Source organism: Pectinophora gossypiella, chromosome 16, assembly GCF_024362695.1.
Source record: "Pectinophora gossypiella chromosome 16, ilPecGoss1.1, whole genome shotgun sequence".
Classification (NCBI taxonomy): Eukaryota; Metazoa; Arthropoda; class Insecta; order Lepidoptera; family Gelechiidae; genus Pectinophora; species Pectinophora gossypiella.
This window is the reverse complement of record NC_065419.1, coordinates 9,801,420-9,823,648: the sequence shown is the minus strand read 5'-3', so window position 1 is coordinate 9,823,648 and position 22,229 is coordinate 9,801,420. Positions and strand designations below refer to the sequence as shown.

The 22,229-nt window shown below is 36.1% G+C and overlaps 3 protein-coding genes across 3 annotated transcripts in view; all 3 read left to right on the top strand.

Annotated features, from left to right (window-relative positions):
* The first annotated feature begins 1,952 nt into the window (after nucleotides 1-1,952).
* On the top strand, nucleotides 1,953-3,655 carry LOC126374093 (uncharacterized). The gene is made up of 3 exons (XM_050020568.1): nucleotides 1,953-2,115; nucleotides 2,595-2,912; nucleotides 3,262-3,655. Exons 1-3 carry the CDS (start codon nucleotides 2,043-2,045, stop codon nucleotides 3,483-3,485), a joined length of 615 nt encoding a protein of 204 aa, XP_049876525.1. The 5' UTR covers nucleotides 1,953-2,042; the 3' UTR covers nucleotides 3,486-3,655.
* Nucleotides 3,656-3,826: 171 nt separating this feature from the next.
* Nucleotides 3,827-12,651, top strand: LOC126374102 (uncharacterized). Its single transcript, XM_050020577.1, has 3 exons — nucleotides 3,827-3,992; nucleotides 7,217-7,390; nucleotides 12,422-12,651. Exons 1-3 carry the CDS (start codon nucleotides 3,947-3,949, stop codon nucleotides 12,634-12,636), a joined length of 435 nt encoding a protein of 144 aa, XP_049876534.1. The 5' UTR covers nucleotides 3,827-3,946; the 3' UTR covers nucleotides 12,637-12,651.
* A 6,691-nt stretch (nucleotides 12,652-19,342) lies between these two features.
* The window catches only part of LOC126374099 (uncharacterized), a 39,678-nt gene continuing 36,791 nt past the window's right edge, over nucleotides 19,343-22,229 (top strand). The window contains exon 1 of the mRNA XM_050020575.1: nucleotides 19,343-19,514. Within this exon, the coding sequence (XP_049876532.1) occupies nucleotides 19,457-19,514 (58 nt within the window). The 5' untranslated portion in view covers nucleotides 19,343-19,456. The remainder of the gene's footprint in view (nucleotides 19,515-22,229) is intronic.

The following is a 22,229-nucleotide window of genomic DNA, read 5'->3' as shown; positions in this document are numbered from 1 at the left end:
TAATTCAAAAATCCCGTGGTAGAACATTATATCTACTGAACATGATTAATATGTGTGAATTAACAAGATCGCTGTAATCAACCCATTTGAAGATCGATAAATACTTCGATGCCAAGCAACAGCGTCAAACAATTGAATGTAGTACATTTATAGACACAGAACAGGGGGGTTAAAAAGGCCACATCGAAGCAATTCATCTAAAAAAGCAATATTGCTATTTGACACTTGCACATATGCGCGATGCAAACACATATGAAATAACAATATTGCTTTTTTAAATGAATTGATTTGATGTGTTCTTTTTAACCCCCAGAAGTTTACTTTTTTCAGCCGTTGTCTTTAATCGTGGTGGTAGTTGGTAGGGCTGCCAGAGGACGACCTAAAAAGACGTATGATCTACTCTGAACCAGCCTGCGTGTATGAAATCATTGATCAAATGTAATTTGTTCTGGCGTACGTTACTTGCAATCTTTCAGAATTTAATAAACTTCGCACACAAAATTTATGAAACATGCTAAAAAAACAATAACTGTACGTATCGACCTAATTATTTTTATCTTTCGGTGATTCCCCCGTAACGGGTGGATTAGCTTTATTTTATATTATAAGCTTATTGTAGGTAAGTACCTAGTGTGTCACATCATGCTTACGTCAGCTGGATTAAAGAAAATGAAGGTAAAACATAAATACAGCTGTCTGTTTTCTTTTGACGTGACTTATTGTAGATTTGCCACAGATGGCGTTAACTACTTTGCCGGACAAATGGGGAGCGCTGAGGGCTCTCACCCGGTACAAAATTTAAGACAAAAGGCCTAAGGGTGCCCAGTTGGGCGCGAACCTTGGCTCAGGGCGTCGTCTGAGAGGACGAATATTTAAAAGAGTTAATCTAACCCAGTGGGTCGAAAGCGATAAGCGCTCAATGAGGGAAAGCGTCGACCACGGAACTATGAGGCTTGGAGCAAACGCGCCCTCGACCTCAGACACCGGTATTGATTTATAGTATAATAATTATGTTACCATAGACCACCGGTGGCTGTCGCGTGCTATCCAGTGGCACATCCCGGACACTTCAAACAACCTCGTTTCACACAGACACCACGTAATATACGATGCCGACGACCCGATTACTCTAGCCATAGAGGCAGCCAATCAGCTCGTGACACCAAACACTTCAGGACCCCGATACCGACCCCGCCGGAGTGGTCGACGATTTCCCTCAATCAGCGCTCTATCGACCCACTAGGGTCAATTAATTCTTTCAAATATTTTTCCTCTCAGACGACGCCCTAAGCCAAGGTTCGCGCCCAACTGGGCACCGGACCGGGTGAGAGCCTTCAGCGCTCCCCATTTGTCCGGCCAAGTAGTTAATGCCTATTTGGGAGGGGGGGGGGGGTGTTCAAGGTAAACTTAGCTCAGACGCTGGTGGGGAGCAGAGCAGTATTATTCCTTATTCTATGCCAGTGAGGTGTTTAATATTTCCAAAGTGGCCAATACCCGTTGCCTTCTTAACTCGTTTTCTGTTCACGCTGTTCAGTTGTGGAATAAACTTCCAGCAGATATTAGAGAACGTCTATCAGTTGCTTCTTTCAAAGCTAAATTAAAAGAGCTTTTTCTATCACACCATATCTAATATTATGTATATTATTATTTGTACCTATTTTGTTTGTATTAATGTGTACAGTCATGAGCAATATAATGTACCCACTTTAGGACTCTGTCGCACTCACATATTTGACATTTAGTGAGACTTACAGTATAATTTGTCAAAAAAGTTAATGTGACATTGTACCAAAGTGTATCATATTAATGCTCGTGACCGTACAATAAAGAGATTAATAATACTCCTCTTGAAAAATATCTTTAATAGTAAGGTCACTGGTTGCTTTTTTAATTGTTCTTTAAACTACGTAATACACGCTGCGTTCTTTGTTTGGTCGAATGCATATCTTCAAGCCCCACGGAGCGTGAATCTATTGAATGTCTGATAACCTGTCCATATAAAGCCGTTAGGAAGTCACCATTTGCTGTTCGTAATCAGCAAAATGACAAAATTTTCCCTGCTGGTCGTCATAGTTACGATCGCAATCGGATATTACAACGTTGCCGAATCTATTGGTAGGTATTGTTTTTATCATGCACCTATTTTTTTTTCATAATAAGCTCATATACCTAACATTGTACTATATTATAACATAGTACGAAAAAGTACTATATTGCTCTACTGCTTTGCCTTTACGAAACCTTATGCGTTTAATGTTTGTACAATAGTCCATTTCCTTACTCTGTATTTTTACAGAAAATGTTATGCTTCTTGAATGTATTTTAAAAGGAGTTTTTATCTACTTTAACTCAACCCGACGATTCCAGCACAAGCATAAATTCAGAAATCGATGACACGTTCATCATCTCCCTAGCATTATCTCGTTTTTCACAGGGTCCGCTTACCTAACCTGAAGATTTGACAGGTCCAGTTTTTTACAGAAGCGACTGCCTGTCTGACCTTCCAACCCGTGAAGGGAAAACCAGCCCAATACAGGTTAGGTCACATATCTCCTAGTCAATGACACGTTATAATATGCTATTTTTTTTTTAAGATATCGCCCATTCTGACGACAAAGTCGACGACAAAACTGAGGATGATTCATCATCAGACCCAAACGACCCACGGAGATCCGGAGCGTACGCTTATGCTAAAATGTCAGTCAGTAAACAACAACACTACGGACCAACGCCTATGCTAGTAAGCCCTCCAAACGTCGGCAGATCACTCCCAAATGAGTACGGTTTCGTTGAATGCTACACCTGCACGAATTGTGAAACAGTCCTGCCAAATACAACGACCAAATGGTGCCCCAAAACGTTTGACAGGGGCATCCGAACGGCCTGTGTATCTTACGCTGAACAATTTCGATGTAAGTTATTTCATTTATAACAAAACACCTCAACCGTCTTATGAATCAAAAAAAGTAAAAACCACATGCAATTCAATTCCACTCAGTACTTCTCGAGGTTATCCGAAATATACATAGACTTCCATTTATACTTACTACTTATGATAGTTTTACTTCTGTCGACCATTTCATTTGAGATTTTCTCAGTAAAACATTTTCACAACTCTAGCGTATGAGTAATATTGTTTCCTCGACGGCTCAAAGAGCCAAGTATTAAGGTCAAAGGTGCGCCTTGATAACGGCCTATGTGCAATACCAGTGGGCGACACCAGATTTAAAAACTTCAAGCTAAAACTAGTTTTATTTTCAGACATGAAGAACACATTTCACATTCGCGGATGTGCGTCGGAACGAGGAGCTTGTGCCGACATTCGGGAGAACCATAACAAGCACCAAGAAATCGTAAAGTTGTTGTACTGTAATGAGTGCGAAGGAAACAGATGCAACGGAGCGGACCGGTCATTCGTGGATTTGTCGATGGCGATCATCACCTTACTAATAACCCCACTAGTTGCGAAGTGGACAATGTCTTAGAAAAACAATACTTTAAACTAACGAACAAATTCCGGGACAGTATACATACTATCTAGTTTGAATGACAAACGCGTATGTAAATATCGATGGTATAGGTACTTATAAACCTATACAAAGCAAGTCTCATTGTCAAGTATACTCCTTAAATTAATAGAATAAAGCGGTTTTCTACACAAGTTGTTTTATTTCTAATCATTTTTCTTATTAACTAATAAAGTGTCTAAGGTCAGCTTAAAGTGATAAGTTAAGTCAAAGTATGTGCTACCAAGTAGAATAGTAAATAATAGTTGAGTCATACCTTGGTGGGATGATGTTATTTTATATATAGGTATTACCTTCGCGTTGTGTGTCACGACCATTATTTGCAATCTGATTATCATCTGAGGTGCTCGTTGTCATAAAAAAATCTAATACAAGTGTTTAACACTGCGATTGGATATTACTCGAAGTGCGTATTCACAATGGTAATCACATTTTCTCTAGTGACAGTGTTTCTCTTTAGCTCTGGTAAGTGATTTTTATTATTTTATTTTTTTACAAAAATAAGCAATATTTTCCATGGAGTTTTTTTTTTGTTATTACTAGAGCAGGGTGTTGGAGTATGCACTAAACTATTTCGAGTTAAAAAGTGAAGCTGATGTGCTATCTTTAAACATATATTATAATATTGATATGTGTTTTATGATAATACTTACATGAACACAAATGTGTGATCCCCATAAGGGTAGACAGAGCTAAAAGTAGTCATTAGAGAACTTGTAGATACTTTTGGTTTTGGCGTAAAGTCGCCTCGCCTTCTATAAGTTCATCGATATCTTGAGAATAAGCCGTTACAATAATAATGCTAAATATTTAAAGTAAATATACGTAAATGGTCTTGTAAATGTCTAGTGTCATGTAAATGTAAATATAAATGCATTGAGTTTCGAATAATGTCGACATTTATAAATAACCGTATCGACGGCCATAAAAGAATTGCAATTCACACAGTTGTAGTAAAACACATTTTTTAATCATACCATCGCGATAAAAACAATAGAGAAAATACACATGCAATTTCAAACAATACAATGCATAAAATTATAAGATGCGATAACGTCCCGTTTTATCATCTGTGGGTTCAAACTACTATAACAATTTTCAATTAAATTCCTAATATAAACTAGTAAGAGCGGTTATTAAAACAAAATTAAAAATAATATAAAGTAAGTGATCTAATTGGTAGAGAACGGCCTCCGTGGTCCAGTGGTTGAGCGTTAGGTTCACGACCCGGAGATCCCAGGTTCGAATCCCGGTGGGGACATATCACAAAAATCACTTTGTGATCCCCAGTTTGGTTAGGACATTACAGGTTCATCTGATTGTCCGAATGTAAGAAGATCCGTGCTTCGGAAGGCACGTTGGTCCCGGTTACTACTTACTGATGTAAGTAAGTGGACCCTGACACCAGGGTTGATGGGGTTGGTAATCCACCTCACGACCCACACGATAGAAGAAGAGTGATATAGAAATGCAATGATAATTCCAAATTTAAAATTTGTTGTTATTAACATGACACAGCATCGCGCGTGTAGGGCACACACAATGAAATGAAAATTAAACAAAACGTGAAAACAATATTCGGCTATGTATTTGGTAAAGTAACAGGTTTACGATACTAGGTAGGTACCTATTTATAAAAGCATTTTAGTGGAGTAAGTTGTATGAGAATGAATGTGGATGGATATAGGGGTAGGAGCGACCAAAGAAAGTGTGGATGGATTGTGTAAAAAAGGATATGTGTGAAAGGTGTGACTACCGAGATAACGTCTGACAGAAATGAATGGAAGAGGAATACATGTTATGCCGACCACACCTAGAGTGGGATAAGGGCAGGAGCATGATGATGTAGTGGAGTAAATACGGTCTATAACGTCAACTTCGTTCGATTTTTTGATTGAAACGTGCTAACGGCCCCTTAATAGAAAGTGCTTGCTTGCAATCAAGTTTAGAGAATTGTGGCTGTGTATGTAGACAAGGGATTTCGGAAACTGTATTCAACATTTCTTATTTTTTTTTTTTAAGATTGTCTAGGGCCCTTTTCCGTGGTTTTCTCGCGGCTATATTTCTTCGGCTAAACAGGTTGTGAGAAGACGCAGTAAGAAAAAAAAATTTGACGTCAAAATTAACGTTTGAAAGTGTAACCACTTGTGTTACTTAATGAATAAAGATATTTTTGAGCTTGAGTTTTTGACTTTGAGTTAAAGACTTTTTTACGTGGATGAGACGTTCAAGAAAATCTATTTTAGGTATGTTAAAATTGACGTTCGAAATTTAACCACTAACTTGTGTTACATGATGAATAAAGATATTTTTGAGTTTGACTTGAAGACTTTTGTTAAGTACTAGGAGTCTACACATCCGTATCCATATAACATAATATCATGCCCGTAACCCAAATGGGGTAGGCAGAGTTGTATAGTATATACATCCACTCCTCGCCAGCAATGTTTAAGCCGTATCCAGTGTGACGCATCGCTACCGTCTTTTGCAATATTTCAAACTTTAATCTATGAATTTTCCATGTACTTAGGTACTCAATAATATTATTGAATATCAATATTCTGTTATCACTCAGAAACGTGTTATGACTGAAAAAAATCCTCAACAAGAAATGTTTTGCATATGTGTGCATAGCTAATTTAAACAATAGTGTTTTATTAAAAACGCATACTCTACCCCATCATAATAGTATTTTATGCAACAGTTGTATAAGAAGGGTCAAAAAATGCGAGTGGCGTGAGTTGCGATGTGAGCCTTGGCGAACATCGCAATAAGAGACGCCACGAGCATTTTTTGACCTAGTTATACAACGTTGCATACAATACTTTTTCTACGACGATGTAATTTTAAATGAAACAAAAATTATACAAAGAAAAATTTTATTTATAAAAATGAAGATGTAAATTTTGAATGGTATTGTGTGATATGGTAATATTGGGTACATTGGTAGGTTTTACTGCAGTGTTGATATCCAATTTATTTTCCAACGCGCGGGAAAATGGCGGCAAATGTATACTTTTTTTTTATAGTATATCTATGGCACCAAACAAAGTAAAGGTGCCAGTTTCCAGGTCAAAAAAAAAAAAACAACAACAATGCTTTTTTGGCGACATTATAGTACAGTTACACTTTGTAAACAATGCTTTTATAGGCCATAGAGCGTACACTTTTTCAAAGAGTTTAATTATGTATGTACTTATATTAGACTTTTTGGTTATTTAAATGCCAGATTAAAGTAGAGGAGTAGAAAAAATAAAGAATAATACTACGTATGGAACGGTAATTCTCCGCCCCGCACCAATGAGGGACTTTCCAGACTATGTTCCTCAAAAACAATATAGATATCGCTGTACAGATTTTCCTTCGTTTAACCTTCTAATTTCTTGACAATTTCTTAACAGACATATGCATCTTATATCTTTAAAGGCATAATTACATCTTCCACCCTTTATTATTCAGATCAAAATAAAGAGAAGCAATATAGGTTGCAACATAATTCTATACATAATATGATCCAAATATCATACATACATAAACGGCCTATATACGTCCCACTGCTGGGCACAGGCCTCCCCTCAATCAACCGGAGGGGGTATCGAGCATACTCCACCACGCTGACCCAATGCGGGTTGGTGGATCTCCTTTACTTATTTAGGTATTCCTTTAATTATTCTGCTTTTATTTTGCAGGTGAAGCGCTTTTCTGCTGGAAATGTTCACCGACAGATGGTTTTGAAAAAGCATGCCATGATCCGTTCCAAACGAAATACTCCGCGCCTCAAGCATATGCCTTAGAAAATTGCGATGACCACAAATCACAACACGACTCTTATAAATCGTTTTGTATGAAGGAAAAGAAATATGGTAAGAATTTTTTATTATTCTGTTTTTTTTATATGGTAGATTATTTTATTAGGGTCCTCAAACTACGGCTGAATAGAGAAAATCTTTCAGAAGCGATAGAGTAAGTAAAGATTTTTGTGGTGTTTCTTTTTTGTATTGCTCTAACAGTAAGCTTGGTAGGGTGTGGGTACTTAGTTCATCTTACGATTAATGTAAGTACCCTTGAGTACTTCAATTGAGAATACAGTCGTATGTATATGTACAAGTATTTCTCTTGAATAAACTAATTTCATTTGACGATTTGTGCTGATGTAAAATGCATCTGCGTAAAAAAATAATAAATTATTGTAGCAAACAATAGTTAGCGTGACTACAGTGTAACAGGTGTCTTGTATACTTCATAATATAGTTATAAACGTATGCATAACATCATTATCGTTAGTAGATATGAATATAACCACAAAGGTTCTGTCCATTGAAAAGGCTTAGTCGTGCGTTCCTGGAATTTATTTATTTGCATAGTGTCTGTTGCACAATTTTTAAATTTTGCACCAAGTGACAGCCCTCAGCGCTCCCCATTTGTCCGGCCAACTAATTAATGTCATTTGCCGCTTATAAGACACGTCAAAAAAACTAAAAACTTGTGCTATCTTCAATACATAGTGGCTGCATGTTATCTTTTGATAACTTGACTGTACGGTCACGAGCATTAATATGTATACACTTTGGTACCATGTCACATTAACTTTTTTGACAAATTGAACTGTAAGTCTCACTAAATGTCAAATATGTTAGTGCGACAGAGGCCTAAAGTGGGTACATTATATTGCTCATGACTGTACTCTATTCTCCAAAGGCTTAGTTATCTTACAACTAAACTATTTATTTAATTAAAAATTAGAGGGATAACGTTTAATAGGTATTTAGGTATTATACCAAATTGATAATCTAATAAAGTGTCGTACAGCATGATCAACCTTAACAACTGTGGTAACATAAGAAAAAGACAAAATATAAAAAGTTATGAGGCTTTTTGGCGGGAACGTGAACGACATGGCTTCTTCATTGAATAATCTAAATAATTAATACGAAGTAGTGTTTTATGGTTAAAGATCGCATAGTTAGTCAGAACACATTCGCGTTAGTGTTATATCGCAATATTCAATATATAAAGTTGTCCTATCAATGTGTAAAATGTGTAAAACACTTATCTTCTATCGCGTAGGTTGTGAGGTGGAGTACCAACCTCATCAACCCTGGCGTCAGGGTTACTATTGAGCCGCCAAAGGCCCCTGACGTGGCCCATGTAACGACTACTTACTTACATCAGTAAGTAGTAACCGAAGCACGGATCATCTTATATACACGATGTGAAGCACAGATAAATATTAGTTAGCTATAAGTAAGGTTATCCTATAAGCTATGCATAGCTTCGATAAACGTGCACCTAATATAGTCACACCATTATCTCTGAAGATATCTTTCTGTTACTTTTGATATTAGTGAAGACGATGAATTGTGCCGCGACAGGTTATCCGTTCATCGTTCGCAATAACTCAATAACATTGTTATGCAATATCTACTTAAGGCGCCGACTAAGGACGACATAACCAGGAAGATAAAACCTGTATGAAACATCATGTACGTGCCTATTATTATTTATCATAGGTTTTCCTTAAAAGAGCTGCTTGAGCTAACGTCATGCCGGTACCTACTCTAGTTATGATTACTCTGTAACTTCCAACATAACTTGACAGGACTAAAGCTAGCCCTATCTCTTTCTTGCTCCTATTGTAAATGAAGGACAACACTGGTGCTAATTCCTGTAAACACCATCTAATTTTATTTTAAGTTATATCTGTCATTTTCTCATCCGCGAAAAGGAAAGAGACGGGTTATCGACAAGCATAAAATTTATGGAACACACGTCAATTTTAAGCACAAATCTAAAACAAACGTCTAAAAATTTTACCCGACAGAATTATGTTGACGACACACGTCAAACGGTTTGCATACCAGCGAGATACCTTTTTAATTCGCCCGGGTTATTCATTAATTTACTCATTTTTCCTAAAATTAAGAGCTGACAATTATCCGTCCCTTTCCTTTTCGGCGGATAAGAAAATGACAGGTATAACTTAAAGTAAAATTAGGAGGTGTCTGCAGGAATCGGGGCCACTAGTTTAAGATATATGTCAAACTAAAATGAGGGACTTTCCAGGCTTCGTTCACCAAAAACAATATAGATGTCGTTGTACAGCTTTTCCGTGATAATTACCTTATTTTCTCATTAACTCGGGTACATCATTATTCCAAAATACAATTTAATGGCAGAAGCAAAGGTATATAAAAATAATTGTTGCTCGATATTTGGATCACATTATGTATAGAATTATTTTACTTTTTTTTCTTTTTTTTCTTTTTTTTTATTTTTGATTTTTTTTTTGCTTCTTTTTATTTTGATCAGAATAATGAGTGGAAAATATAATAGGTGTAATAAAAAGAGTCATTTATGGTTATACCCAAAAACAAAGATAAAAGATGCTTAATAATTATGTCTGCTATCCATGAAATTAGAAGGTTAAACGAAGAAAAATCTTACAACGCCATCTATATTGCTATTGAGGAACATAGCTTGGAAAGTCCCTCATTGAGTTCATTTTGTGTCCGCCCGAATTGGCATCATTACATCTCTCAGTCCTTTATAGAAAGAAAGAAAGAAAGAAATAAATGTTTATTATAAAGGGAACATATAAAAACGAAACACGTAATAATATATAACTTACAATCAAAACACGTAATAAAAACAGCTACTTATAACATAAACATAAACTGCCTATATACGTCCCACGTGGGCACAGGCCTCCCCTCAATCAACCGGAGGGTGTATGGAGCATACTCCACCACGCTGCTCCACTGCGGGTTGGTGGAGGTGTTTTTACGGCTAATAGCCGGGACCAACGGCTTAACGTGCCCTCCGAAGCACGGAATCATCTTACTTTTTCGGACAATCAGGTGATTCAAGCCTGAAAATTCCTTACCAAACAAAGGACAGTCTCACAAAGTGATTACTACTACTAGTTATTTTATTATATCTTTATGGGAGCGCATGATAAGCAGTAGGTTCGGGCTATTCACTTAAATAAGTACTTAGTCGTTAAATGAGCCATGTCAGGGGCCATAGTAACCGGGGTCAACTGGATAAGCACGGATCATCTTACTTATAGGAACCAGCCCCCTAGCATTATCCCGTTTTCACAGGGTCCGCTTACCTAACCTGAAGATTACCTGAGATTGATTAGACTAGAGGTTTGATTGGTTTTTTTATTCTTACTTATAATAACCGCTTTTTTGAAAAATCACATTCTGATGAGATTAAAAATATCTCGCCATAGACACGCTAGTTTATATTATATTGTAGTTGTGCCCACAATCGGCGTGTATATATAGCTACATATTATACTGGTAACTATATTATGTTTATTTCAACCTAACTGGGGCTCGTAAAAGAAGGAAATCTAGCAATAACTTACAATACAAGCATACAGGGTACAAGTGATATCATAACTAAAACTAAGGGGGATGATTCGGACCATGATTCCGGGTTAATATCAAGTGGAATTTTCCGTCGCGGAATTCACGTTTTTTTTAGTTTTTATAATTATTTTCAATTCTATACTTTTGCGATGGAAAATTCCACGTGATATAAACTCTGAATAATCAGCTGAATCATCCGTCTCAGTATTCTTTACGATGTCACGTTACGTACAAGTACATACGGTAGCCATACAAGTTTTTTGAATTATTTTCCGTTCCATACTTTTGCAACGGAAAATTCCACTTGATATCAACTCAGAATTTTCGTTACAATGTCACAATCACCCTGTATACTTATAATGAACTTGACCCACTGTTTTTATAACATTACGTGTACAGATTACATAACGTATACGAAGTGCATATTTTCCTCATGTGACGCAGCCCTTGTTATAAAAAAAAACTTTTACTGTAGTTAGTTATGCATGTATTTTGAATTTTATATAATTTTCCGATTATACTATCATGATCGTATCTAATAAAACCTTAATTTCTTATAAAAACCGCTAAAGACAACTTGTAGCCACATCAAGAAGAAAAATCAATTAATAGTATTTTATGCAACAGTTGTATAAGAAGGGTCAAAAAATGCGAGTGGCGTGAGTTGCGATGTGAGCCTTGGCGAACATCGCAATAAGAGACGCCACGAGCATTTTTTGACCTAGTTATACAACGTTGCATACAGTACTTTTTCTACGACGACGTAATTTTAAACGAAACACAAAAATTTTCCAATTTATTTTCCAACGCGCGGGAAAATGGCGGCAAATGTATACTTTTTTTTATAGTATATCTATGGCACCAAACAAAGTAAAGGTGCCAGTTTCCAGGTCAAAAAAAAACAACAACAATGCTTTTTTGGCGACATTATAGAACAGTTACACTTTGTAAACAATGCTTTTATAGGCCATAGAGCGTACACTTTTTCAAAGAGTTTAATTATGTATGTACTTATATTAGACTTTTTGGTTATTTAAATGCCAGATTAAAGTAGAGGAGTAGAAAAATTAATTTAATTTTAAGTAAATAAGAATTGGTGAAAGCGACTCTAGTACTAAAGAAATTAGAACATATCGTACTACTTATCGTCTCGGGTTCATCGTCATACAGGGTGTTAGTGACATCGTAACTAATACTGAGGGTGATGATTCAGCTGGCGCCAAAATTCATGTTTTTTTTTTCAGTTCTATACTTTGACGATGAAAAATTCCACAAAATACTAACTCAGAATAATGTTCTGAATCATCCCCTTAGTATTCATTACGATGTCACTAATATACTTAAATATGTATTTTAAAATATAAAATATATAGTACTTATTAACTTAATTTTAAACATTTATAACCGTTTGGTTAAAGTCGCTCCCAGTCCAAAAGATAGGTGAAAAACAACAGAACTGCAAAAAATAAATATTTAAAAAAATCATAAATGCAATTTATTGTTTCTTTTTTACAGCTAATGGCCAGATGCAAGTTCTACGTCAGTGTACGTGGAAACGAAAGGATGACAACTCGTCGCTGTGTCCTATAGGACCTAAAGTCCCAGGGACTGTTGGCGGGGAGATAATATTCTGCGAAACTTGCGACCATGATGGTTGCAACCACGGAACTGCTGTTAAACTTACAATGGCACTATTAGCACCTACATTAAGTCTATTTCTTTTTAAATAAATTATAGTCTTTTTATTTTATTTTTACGCGCACCCCGGACACTTCATGTAAAATACTTCGTTTTACACAGACACTACACAATGATGTTATCGTACACGCGCATCTGTCACTCACACGATTGAAGACTAAAGTAAGACCGAGGGGGCTGAGGTAAACCTAGCTCAGCCGCTGGTGGGGAGCGGCGAGTTGCGTATACGTAACTTTCCGTAAAAAGCTTTATTCTTTGCGTTCACAAATGGAGAGCTATTACACCGAAAATTGCTATTGCAATTTTGAAAACTCGATGATTAATGTAATGTTTTGGAAACAAAGACTGGGTCAGGCTAAAAAACACACCTCCACTCCACAATTAATAATTATAAAGTGTTTAACATTTGTATCGTAAAATAAATACCTAATGATAAACTGATGCACTGTATCTATAGTTGATCAACCAACTACCGCCCTAACTGAAATTAGGTCAATTATAGTCAATGACGATATGTGGGGTCAATGACTGACCTCATCAACCCTGGTGTCAGTGTTACTATAGGTCTGAAGGCTCCTGACTTGGCTCATATAACTATATACATCACTTACTTACCTCAAGTAAATACTAGAGATTAAAGCATCATTTAAAAATCCAATTTTTTTCAAGTAGGTACCTCCCTACTTTGACACAACGCATAGAAAATGCAGATTTTCAATGTTTCTATTTACGTACGTAGCGACATCTGTTTAAATATCGCTGTACTTCAACAGTTCTTAGTTGTTTCAAACAGACAGCGCCAGCGCTTCGAAATATCAGCAACTTAAGTCAACAGATGGCGGTAGTAGGTACATAGTAAATTAATTGAGGATTAACGTGCCTTCTGAAAAACGAATCATTTTACTTTCGGACAATCAGGTGATAAATGTCTGGCCTGTAATGTCACCAACCAAATTAACCAAAGTAACCAAATCAGGGATCACAAAGTGAGTTTTGTAACATATACATACATACATAAACTCACGCCCGTAATCCCTAATGGGGTGGGCAGAGCCACAAGTAATCAAAGACAACTTGCAGCCACTGTTGATACGATGTCGTAAGCTGGATATGATGAACCTTATGGTGATAAGGGATCAGCCTTTCGCCCATAACATTAGCCTATCATGTTAGAGGACACAATCCCTCTGTCGGTTTTTACGACATGCCCGGGAAAACAAGCAGCTGAACGTTTTCTATGTTTTTTATTTGCTCCCAGAACAGCATAGAAGCAACATATCCCCACCAGTATTCAAAGTTGTCTTCCAGATCGTGAGTCCAACGCTCAATCACTGGACTACGCAGTAGAGAGAAGACAAGCACACTCAATGAAGCAAGTATCTACAAGCGTGGGTACTTTACCTACTTACCTATGGTATTGTGACTTTGTGTCTTGACTCATACTTTAACCTTGCAAACCAAACATTACTAACATACAGGTTGAAATACAATGACACATATTTTTACGACTCAGTTACAATCAACGTTAATTAGAACTTTAAAGAAACTCGTTGAAAATGTTCGTATTCAACTGTAGATACCGACTTGGTCTGGTGACAAGAAGACATGTCTTCAACTCCGAAGGTTAAGGTACTGAATGGGGCTCAACCTCAGTTGGTCCCAGAATTAGAGTTTTATTTCGAATTGGCAGACCTAGACGGAGATTACGCGACGAATAAAACGCGAAGCACTGGAAAGAAAGTCGTGAAATGGAAGAAGACGTGAAATTGCAGACCAGCTATGGGATAGATTAATCTAGCCAAGACATGATATGGATACAATTTATATATTGGGATTTTGAAGCTTAGAATGTATCCTACATAATGTATTAAGTACGTACCAGTTTTAGGCACATGTCTGTCCTCAATCAACGGGGAATGGGGAGGCACATCAGGTTGCTCCACTGCACGGCGTTGTCTCCTAAACCCAACCCGACTCGGTAAAATATTTATTATTTACTTACCTATTATATTTATTATAATACCTATAGTTCCTATTGTTCAGCCGGTATGTACCACATTCCAATACCTATTAGATTGAAATGATGTTTTGACTACGGATAACAAATGTGTAAGCAATTCTATACTTAAAAAAAAATGTGACCTCAGCACCTGAGTGATGTCACAGCATAAACAAAGTGACGAAGTTTCTTATCGTTGGTTTATAGTGAAAACCACGCAAGCGCCTTTTTGAGATCACATTCTGATGTGATTTTCTTCAAAAATACCTCGATATTTTAATTAATTTTATTCCAGATATAAATTAGAGGTCAATTTGTACCTGAATTGAAACCACGGGACAAAAGAAAGTGGTTGGGAGGGCTAAGTGAGCAAGAAACGCGCGCCATACAAGTATGAGCCAATAGTTCATACTTCAACATGCACTCCACTTATCCATAAACTTTATGACGCACGGAGCTCCGCGATAGTATATTAAAATGTCGTCTTGTGCATTACACTCTGCAGGGTAAAAAAAACAATTATCGACTCTCATTAAAGGAGATCTCTCCTAATCACGACCGGCTATTTATTACCAAAAATACTTTTTTATGCAGTAATTATCTTACGACATTTCATAGCCGGTAAAGTGGCTATGGTATTAGAGAAGCAGTAGAGCTATCGTAGTTATCTGTCTGAAGGAGTAATAGAACTTAATAGAGCAACAAAATTTTACAGTTATAATATAATCTAGTTAATAGTCAAAAGTTCATTCAACCCATGATAAATTAATTACCCAGACCTCACCGAGGCGACACCAACGTGATAGGTGGTGAGCCGTATCGTCGTCTATAAGGTTAAGCCAACCTGATTATGTAGTAAAATATTTAAATTCCCAGGAGAATACCGATGAGCAATGTTATAACAATTCTATGCTAGCAATACAAGTCATAAAAATAGACAAATCATTAATAATTCAACGAATTATGTAGTCAGGTGTTTTGTTTATTTTCTACTCGGCTATTTTCGATATAATTGGAGCGACGAATTGTTGCATTATGTCGGAAGTTCACACAAGAATGAGGAGAATGACAGTCTATTCTGAGCGAGTAGAAATAGATTGGGGATTTCTACGAGCGATGACCCATTATTTGGGGAACAAATCACATTATATTATTATTTATATTAAACAGGGAAAAATGGTAGAATATGCTACTTCATTATGCCAAATTTTTTCTTATCATCTCTGACGACGAATAATCGCTAGACAAGTGAAGCTCTGTCCCTACTAGGAGACATTTGTCGAGCGATATGTCGGGAGACATTGGACAATATGCCGAAATCGGACGACGTGATGTCGTCATATTTCGCCTAGTTTTCTCCTCAATTTCTTTATTTTCTCTTGCGACCGATATTTCCAGACGCAATAGTTAAAAAATGGGGTTTTAAATTTTAAAAGGACATTCGGTCTTACGACAATTTTTACTATAACAAAGTCGCACGATAGGACGTCGTGCGACGTCGCCCGATATCGCTCGATGTCTCTGAAGACACATGTCACTAGATAAAATGTCCCCCATTAAAAAAGTTGCATACTAGCAAGATGGATGGATGGATTTAATTCTGTAAGATGTTGTTAATGGGATCACATAATTGTATACCAATCATCATCTCCCTAACGTAACCCGTTTCTCACAAGGTCCACTTACCTAACCAAAAAAATTAGACAGGTCCAGTTTATACAGAAGCAACTGACTGCCTGTCTGCTCTTCCAATCCACGAAGGGAAAACCAGCCCAATTCAGGTTAGGTTACAGAATTGTATACAAATAACAAAAATAATACCATAGAGTAACTAATATACGTCATATATTAGAACCATGATACCCTAACACGCACTTTAGGTAGATATAATAATATAATATACACGGAAGAAAAGTTATCGCTAAGTTTTTATAGATTTTCCCTATAGCTAGCATCATTTGACGGGCCGGAAATTTCAGTAAATGGGACGTCTTGGGCATATCAACAAAGCAAACATACGGTAGAATATTATGCAATGTGATCGTAAGTATACTTAAGTAGGTATACTTACTAAGAAGTTCGTCTTGTAATCTGCGTTACTATTTTGATGTTATATTAGAGTAACAGATGTCTTTAGTGTTGAAAATTCCACTTGATATTAACTCAGAATCATCCCTCAAAGTTTTCGTTACGTTATCACTAACACCTAAGTAAATGTTAGGATAGCTATAGGCATATAACTAGCTATCGTAAAGTGATGATCCAGCCATCTACTTCACAGTAACAATTGAACATTAATTATAAAACCAGTGACCTCATTATTAGTGACATCATAAATATCTTCAAATGTTGTACAATAATAAAAGAGTGTTTAGGTACTTACCTATCTACTTATAATAATGTTCAAACTTTTTCCTTCTTTCGTTAATATTAATTTGTTCGTAGTACAAATAAGAGATAAGACATTCTGATGTTACGAAATATGCGTTTATTTATACTATTATGAGAAATGAAATTATTATTATATTCGGAAGCATTAAAAACGTCGGAACAAAAATATCGAATCTCTTTCTTTCGTAACCTAAATCTTAGGTCAACTGTCTCATAGATCAATAATAAAACAGATAAGTAAGTTAATTAACTATTCAAATGTTATCTTTGAAGACCGGTCAATACAGTTTAATAATATTTGATTGGTGCAGCGTGTTTGCTGAATGTCTAGGTTTAATGTCATGCTGAAATGATCTTACCCAATATAGTGGTCCCACATGTTAGAAAAGAAACAATCCCTCTGTCAATTTGTACGATGTGCCCAGGAGGATAAACAGCTAAATGTATTTTATGTTTTTATTCCCTCCCAGTCCAGGATAGAACCTATAAGACTTAGGTAGCTGGGTAATTAAATTACCTATTGTCGTTGCTAGATCTTAAAATTGTTCATTTCATGAAATAGAATATCACTCGTTGCCCACATCATGTTGTAGTTTGGCCAGACCAATGAACACAAAACGTTTAACGATATGAGCGACTAAATGAACTCGCATATAAGTACAACGTCTTAACTTAGGTATAGAGTATAAAGTTTTTTCTTGTTAACTTGGAGACCTGGTGTCCTATATGACAGGTTTTACCTAGTTTAGGCACCAGCCTCTTTTCAAAATTGTACGTACAAAAAAAAACTTATGGTGCATATCCTCGTACTTATATCCTCGTAAGGCCCGGATTTCCAGACACAATAGTTAAACAATGGGATTTGGATTTTAAAAGGACTTTGGGCCTTACGACCATAAGATGAAAGTACTATATGATCGGTTGTAGCATCAGGAGATGTTGCCAATTACCTGGATTGTCATTTACAACAAACAAAGAATCAGGGGGTTAAAAAGGCCACATCTATGCAATTCAGCTAAGAAAGCAATATTGATATTTGATATTTGTTGACGTTGCGCACTTACTTTTATATGCGCAAATGTCAAATTGCACTACTTATTGGTTTTTAAATGAATAGTTTCAATGTGGCTTTTTAACCCCCCAGTCCTAGTCCATTTCAGCACCATATAAACACGCTAGCCCAACGAAGCGTGGCATAAGCGTAAATACGCACCGTTACTTGCAAAGTAGGCAGCATAATACCTGTATTATTGTACCTATCTTTTTTCGCTCTACTCTATGATTACAAGTCACCATCGTGTAGTACTACGCAATACGCTTGCCAAGCCTTATAGTAAAGCGTAATGTAAGGTTGATAGTACACCGCGTGCAGTGTCTATATAAAACTGCACAGAACAGCCCAGTTGGAAGAACGGTCCGAAGGTCCCACATTCAAAGAGGACCCGCATTTCCAAGAAATGCATTTCGGAGGTAGGTATGTGACCTGACCTGTATTAAGCTGGATTTCCCTTTGAAGGCTGGAAGGTCAGAGAGTCATTCAGTTCCGTAAAAAACTGGACCTGTCAACTCTTCAGGTTAGGTTTGCGGACCCTGTGTAAACGGGTGAACTCTACTTATTTATTTATTTATTACCATGGCATGGAAGCTTTTCTTAGATATTTAGAAAGAAAGAGAAGAAAACATTTATTTCCATATTTGTGATATTCTGCAGCAAAAATCGAATCTGTTTAATTTAATCGAAAGTTATTTTATTCATTTTCATAAAATTTTCATCTAGCTATCTATCTTCTCAGCCTTACTCATCCATCCATTATAGTTTCAAATAATTGGCCATTAGTGTCATTAGGTCAGCTGACCGAGAATGGCCAGAAAGCCAGTCTGCTTAAGATATAAATAACAAATTGCAATTTTATTATTCATCCAACGTATAGGTAGTGTGACGCAGCTTGACAAGTTTAAGAACCTTATGTTTGTTCTAAAACATTATCTTCAATGAGTCGATATTTGCCTAATGTGTACCTTAAAGATAACAGAACTAGGTGTGTCGTGCTATGGTAAGGTGAGTTTAAGTGTGATTTTTTAACTTACAAGTTGTGTTTTTTTATGTATAAATGTAGATGATACAAAACAAATAAAAGGTAAAGAGCATTTATTAAAAAATATTCGAAAAATATGTCTGGGTAACAAGTAACAACATAATTCACTGACTATAGTCAATGACTTGAAGCATTCTATCAACCGTATAATAGTTTGAATACTCATACTTTTTTTAATTGATTGAAAAGGTCCGTATCATGGTCCCAAGGAAAATCCACCAAGTGTGACCACAACCTAACCATCCAGTTCTTGGCTCTGCGTTCACTCGTCAATCGCTACTCGTCGTCGGCGGACGCGCGTTCTTCAGTGCACATTGTACCTAAAACTTCGCGGGTGACTTTCTATTTCATTAAATAATCTTTGCAATGGCGAACCTAGCTATCCTTGTGCCTGTGCTCCTATTGGCTGTCTTTGTACGAGATGGTGAGTCTTATTAAAGAATATTAGCCTACCTTACTTGGCGTTGTAAACAATTGAGGTGTGTTTACGTTAAGCAACTGCAGTTTATCGAAGATTTTCCCGCCTGTTAAAGTGGAATTACCTACGCGTTGTTGCGTCGTTATGCAACAAACTTAGTAAACTACAATATAGATAGAAGATAGGTGTAGATTTGAATTTGGAGATTTTTTTAAGTTGCAAAACAAGTGACGACGTTTCTCCTTATTTATAAATTACATACACTGATGGAACGTATTAATTACCTACAGCTAATAAAATTATGCGGACTATTTGTCAATATATGTGAATTGTAGCGTTGACAGCGACTCTCTTTGCGGCGAGTGGCAAGACCATTTTTGATAAAAATCGCCACGATAAACCACAAAATGCTTGTTTAAAACATTCAATAACAATAAGAAATACCTTCCTACCACATAAATTCATGCATGAATTATGCAAAAGGTTCGTTATTTTGAAAATAGCGTCACACCTAAGCGTGCGTTTTATATTTAGATAGGTAGGTACCTATATATATAAACATTGTCAATATGGGCGTGTTAAACTTGAATGAAACTGGTCTTACCAGTTTAGGGTTTGCAACCACTACGATTTGCTTCGAAAGTGGTATCCCAAGACTAACCACGCGAACCTTTATAGTTAATTTCGTAACCTGCGTTATTTGAATGCGTATGAAACCACTTTTGATTTTAATCGTCAGGTGTGCGTATGTGTAAAGAACCTAGGTAAGGTAGGTACCTAATACCTCTTTTAAGATTGAACCTTCTGCTAACCGAACATGGCGGTTGTTAATGTTGGTGGTTGAAGTAATAATGTCAGACTTAGATAATTTTTATCAAAACAAGTGTGCCTTATCTAATGTTTAGTATTCTTTTTTATGTGAAAAATGTGCTGTGATTTCAACAGTGTCGTTTGCAAGTCGTTTGTTTCTTTACTAGAATCAAACTAGAATCAAATACTGAATTTCAAAAATCGAATTGTTTATTTGTATTACACGGGTGTACAAAAAGATTTTACTTACATAAAATTATTCGGTCTCTGCATTTAGCCTGTTAGTAGACATCCATATAGTTGTTATAGTAGAAGCATTTACTGGGAAACCCGGGAAACTCCAGTTTATCTATTAGGAAATTCAAATTATTTTTATACTAATACTTTTTAAATATTTTGACTTAATACTTTCTTTTCCATACAATACAATACAAAAACTCTTTATTACACTCAAAATTATCATCATCACCCATTTTCACGAGGTCCGCTTACTTAACCTGAGAGACTGCCTGTCTGACCTTCCAACCCGAAAGGTAAACCAGCCCAATACAGGTTAGGTCAGACGCCTCCGAAACCTAATGTGGGTTTCCTCACACTCAAATAAACATCAACACATATAATTACTCATACGTGCATATATATTCGCGTATATATATTAAATATATAATCTAAGATAAACAATCTAAGTAGCACACATTTTCGATAAATATTTACATTTATAGTATATAATATTAATATTTAGTTTATTAAACAAATAAATACTTATCGAAAATGTGTGCTACTTAGATTGTTTTCTGACGAGACAGCTGTTAGTGCTTACTGCATAAGGAATTAGGAGCGTGGGCTCATATTTTTTTATCTAGTTCTGTGAGCGATAATCTAATTTGCATGGTAATGTCTATTTGTATTTATGTCATGCGAAGTACCTTATTATCATCATGTTCTTTAAATGTTAGAATATACTTTTCGGACTTGTTTTTTAACGTAACTTATTCTAGATTTGTCGCAAATGGCATTAACTACTTGGCCGAATTGCCGACAATTCGGCACTGCATATTATATGCATATTATATTGTAGGGCAGTGTTCGGACACTGCCCTAAAAGTAATAATTATACAGGGTGATAGTGACATCGTAACAGGGATGATTCAGACCATGAATCTAAGTTTATATCAAGTGGGATTTCCTGTTGAAATGAAATTCATAACAGTTTAGTATTTTTATTGTAATCAGTCCCATATTATGCTTTAAACTGCATATAGAACCCACATTTAAAATAAGTAAAATATTAATAAGTACTTAACTGGATGAATTATTAAAACCATCAATTTATAAATCACACAATAAAATGTCAAAGTTTGACACTACGTTTGTGACTATTCGCGTTGTTCGATTTACCTTACGATACAGCGACAAATCTTGATATTTCGGTATCATTATTTTGGACCATGTTTATGTTAACTTTTATGTTCTGTGTTGATTATCCCGTCACGAGCTAGCAGTAGGCTGCCAAAGTCTTTAAAAAGTTTACTTGTATGTAATGTAAACCCTACATTTCTCCTCCTCCACCTTTTCCTTTTGTGTTACCTTCATGGGTTCCCCATTGACATTAATCTACCAAGTTACCCCTTATACAAATTACTCATTATACGTGGGTCCTACGTTAACAAAGACGCAAACAATTTCCACATTATTTTTCTTTCTTTTCTATTGGATTTGTAGTAAAATTAACAAATGAATTAATGAAGAATCTAGAACGAATGTGTTTCTTTTATTTACAAAGTAACAGCTGTATTTTATAGACCGGTATTGCTCAGGCAAAAATACAAAGTGCTAACAAAATTACGCGTTGACAATTACCATCTCTTGGGTGTTCTAGTGATTATAACCTCGTTGGTTGTACTAATAATA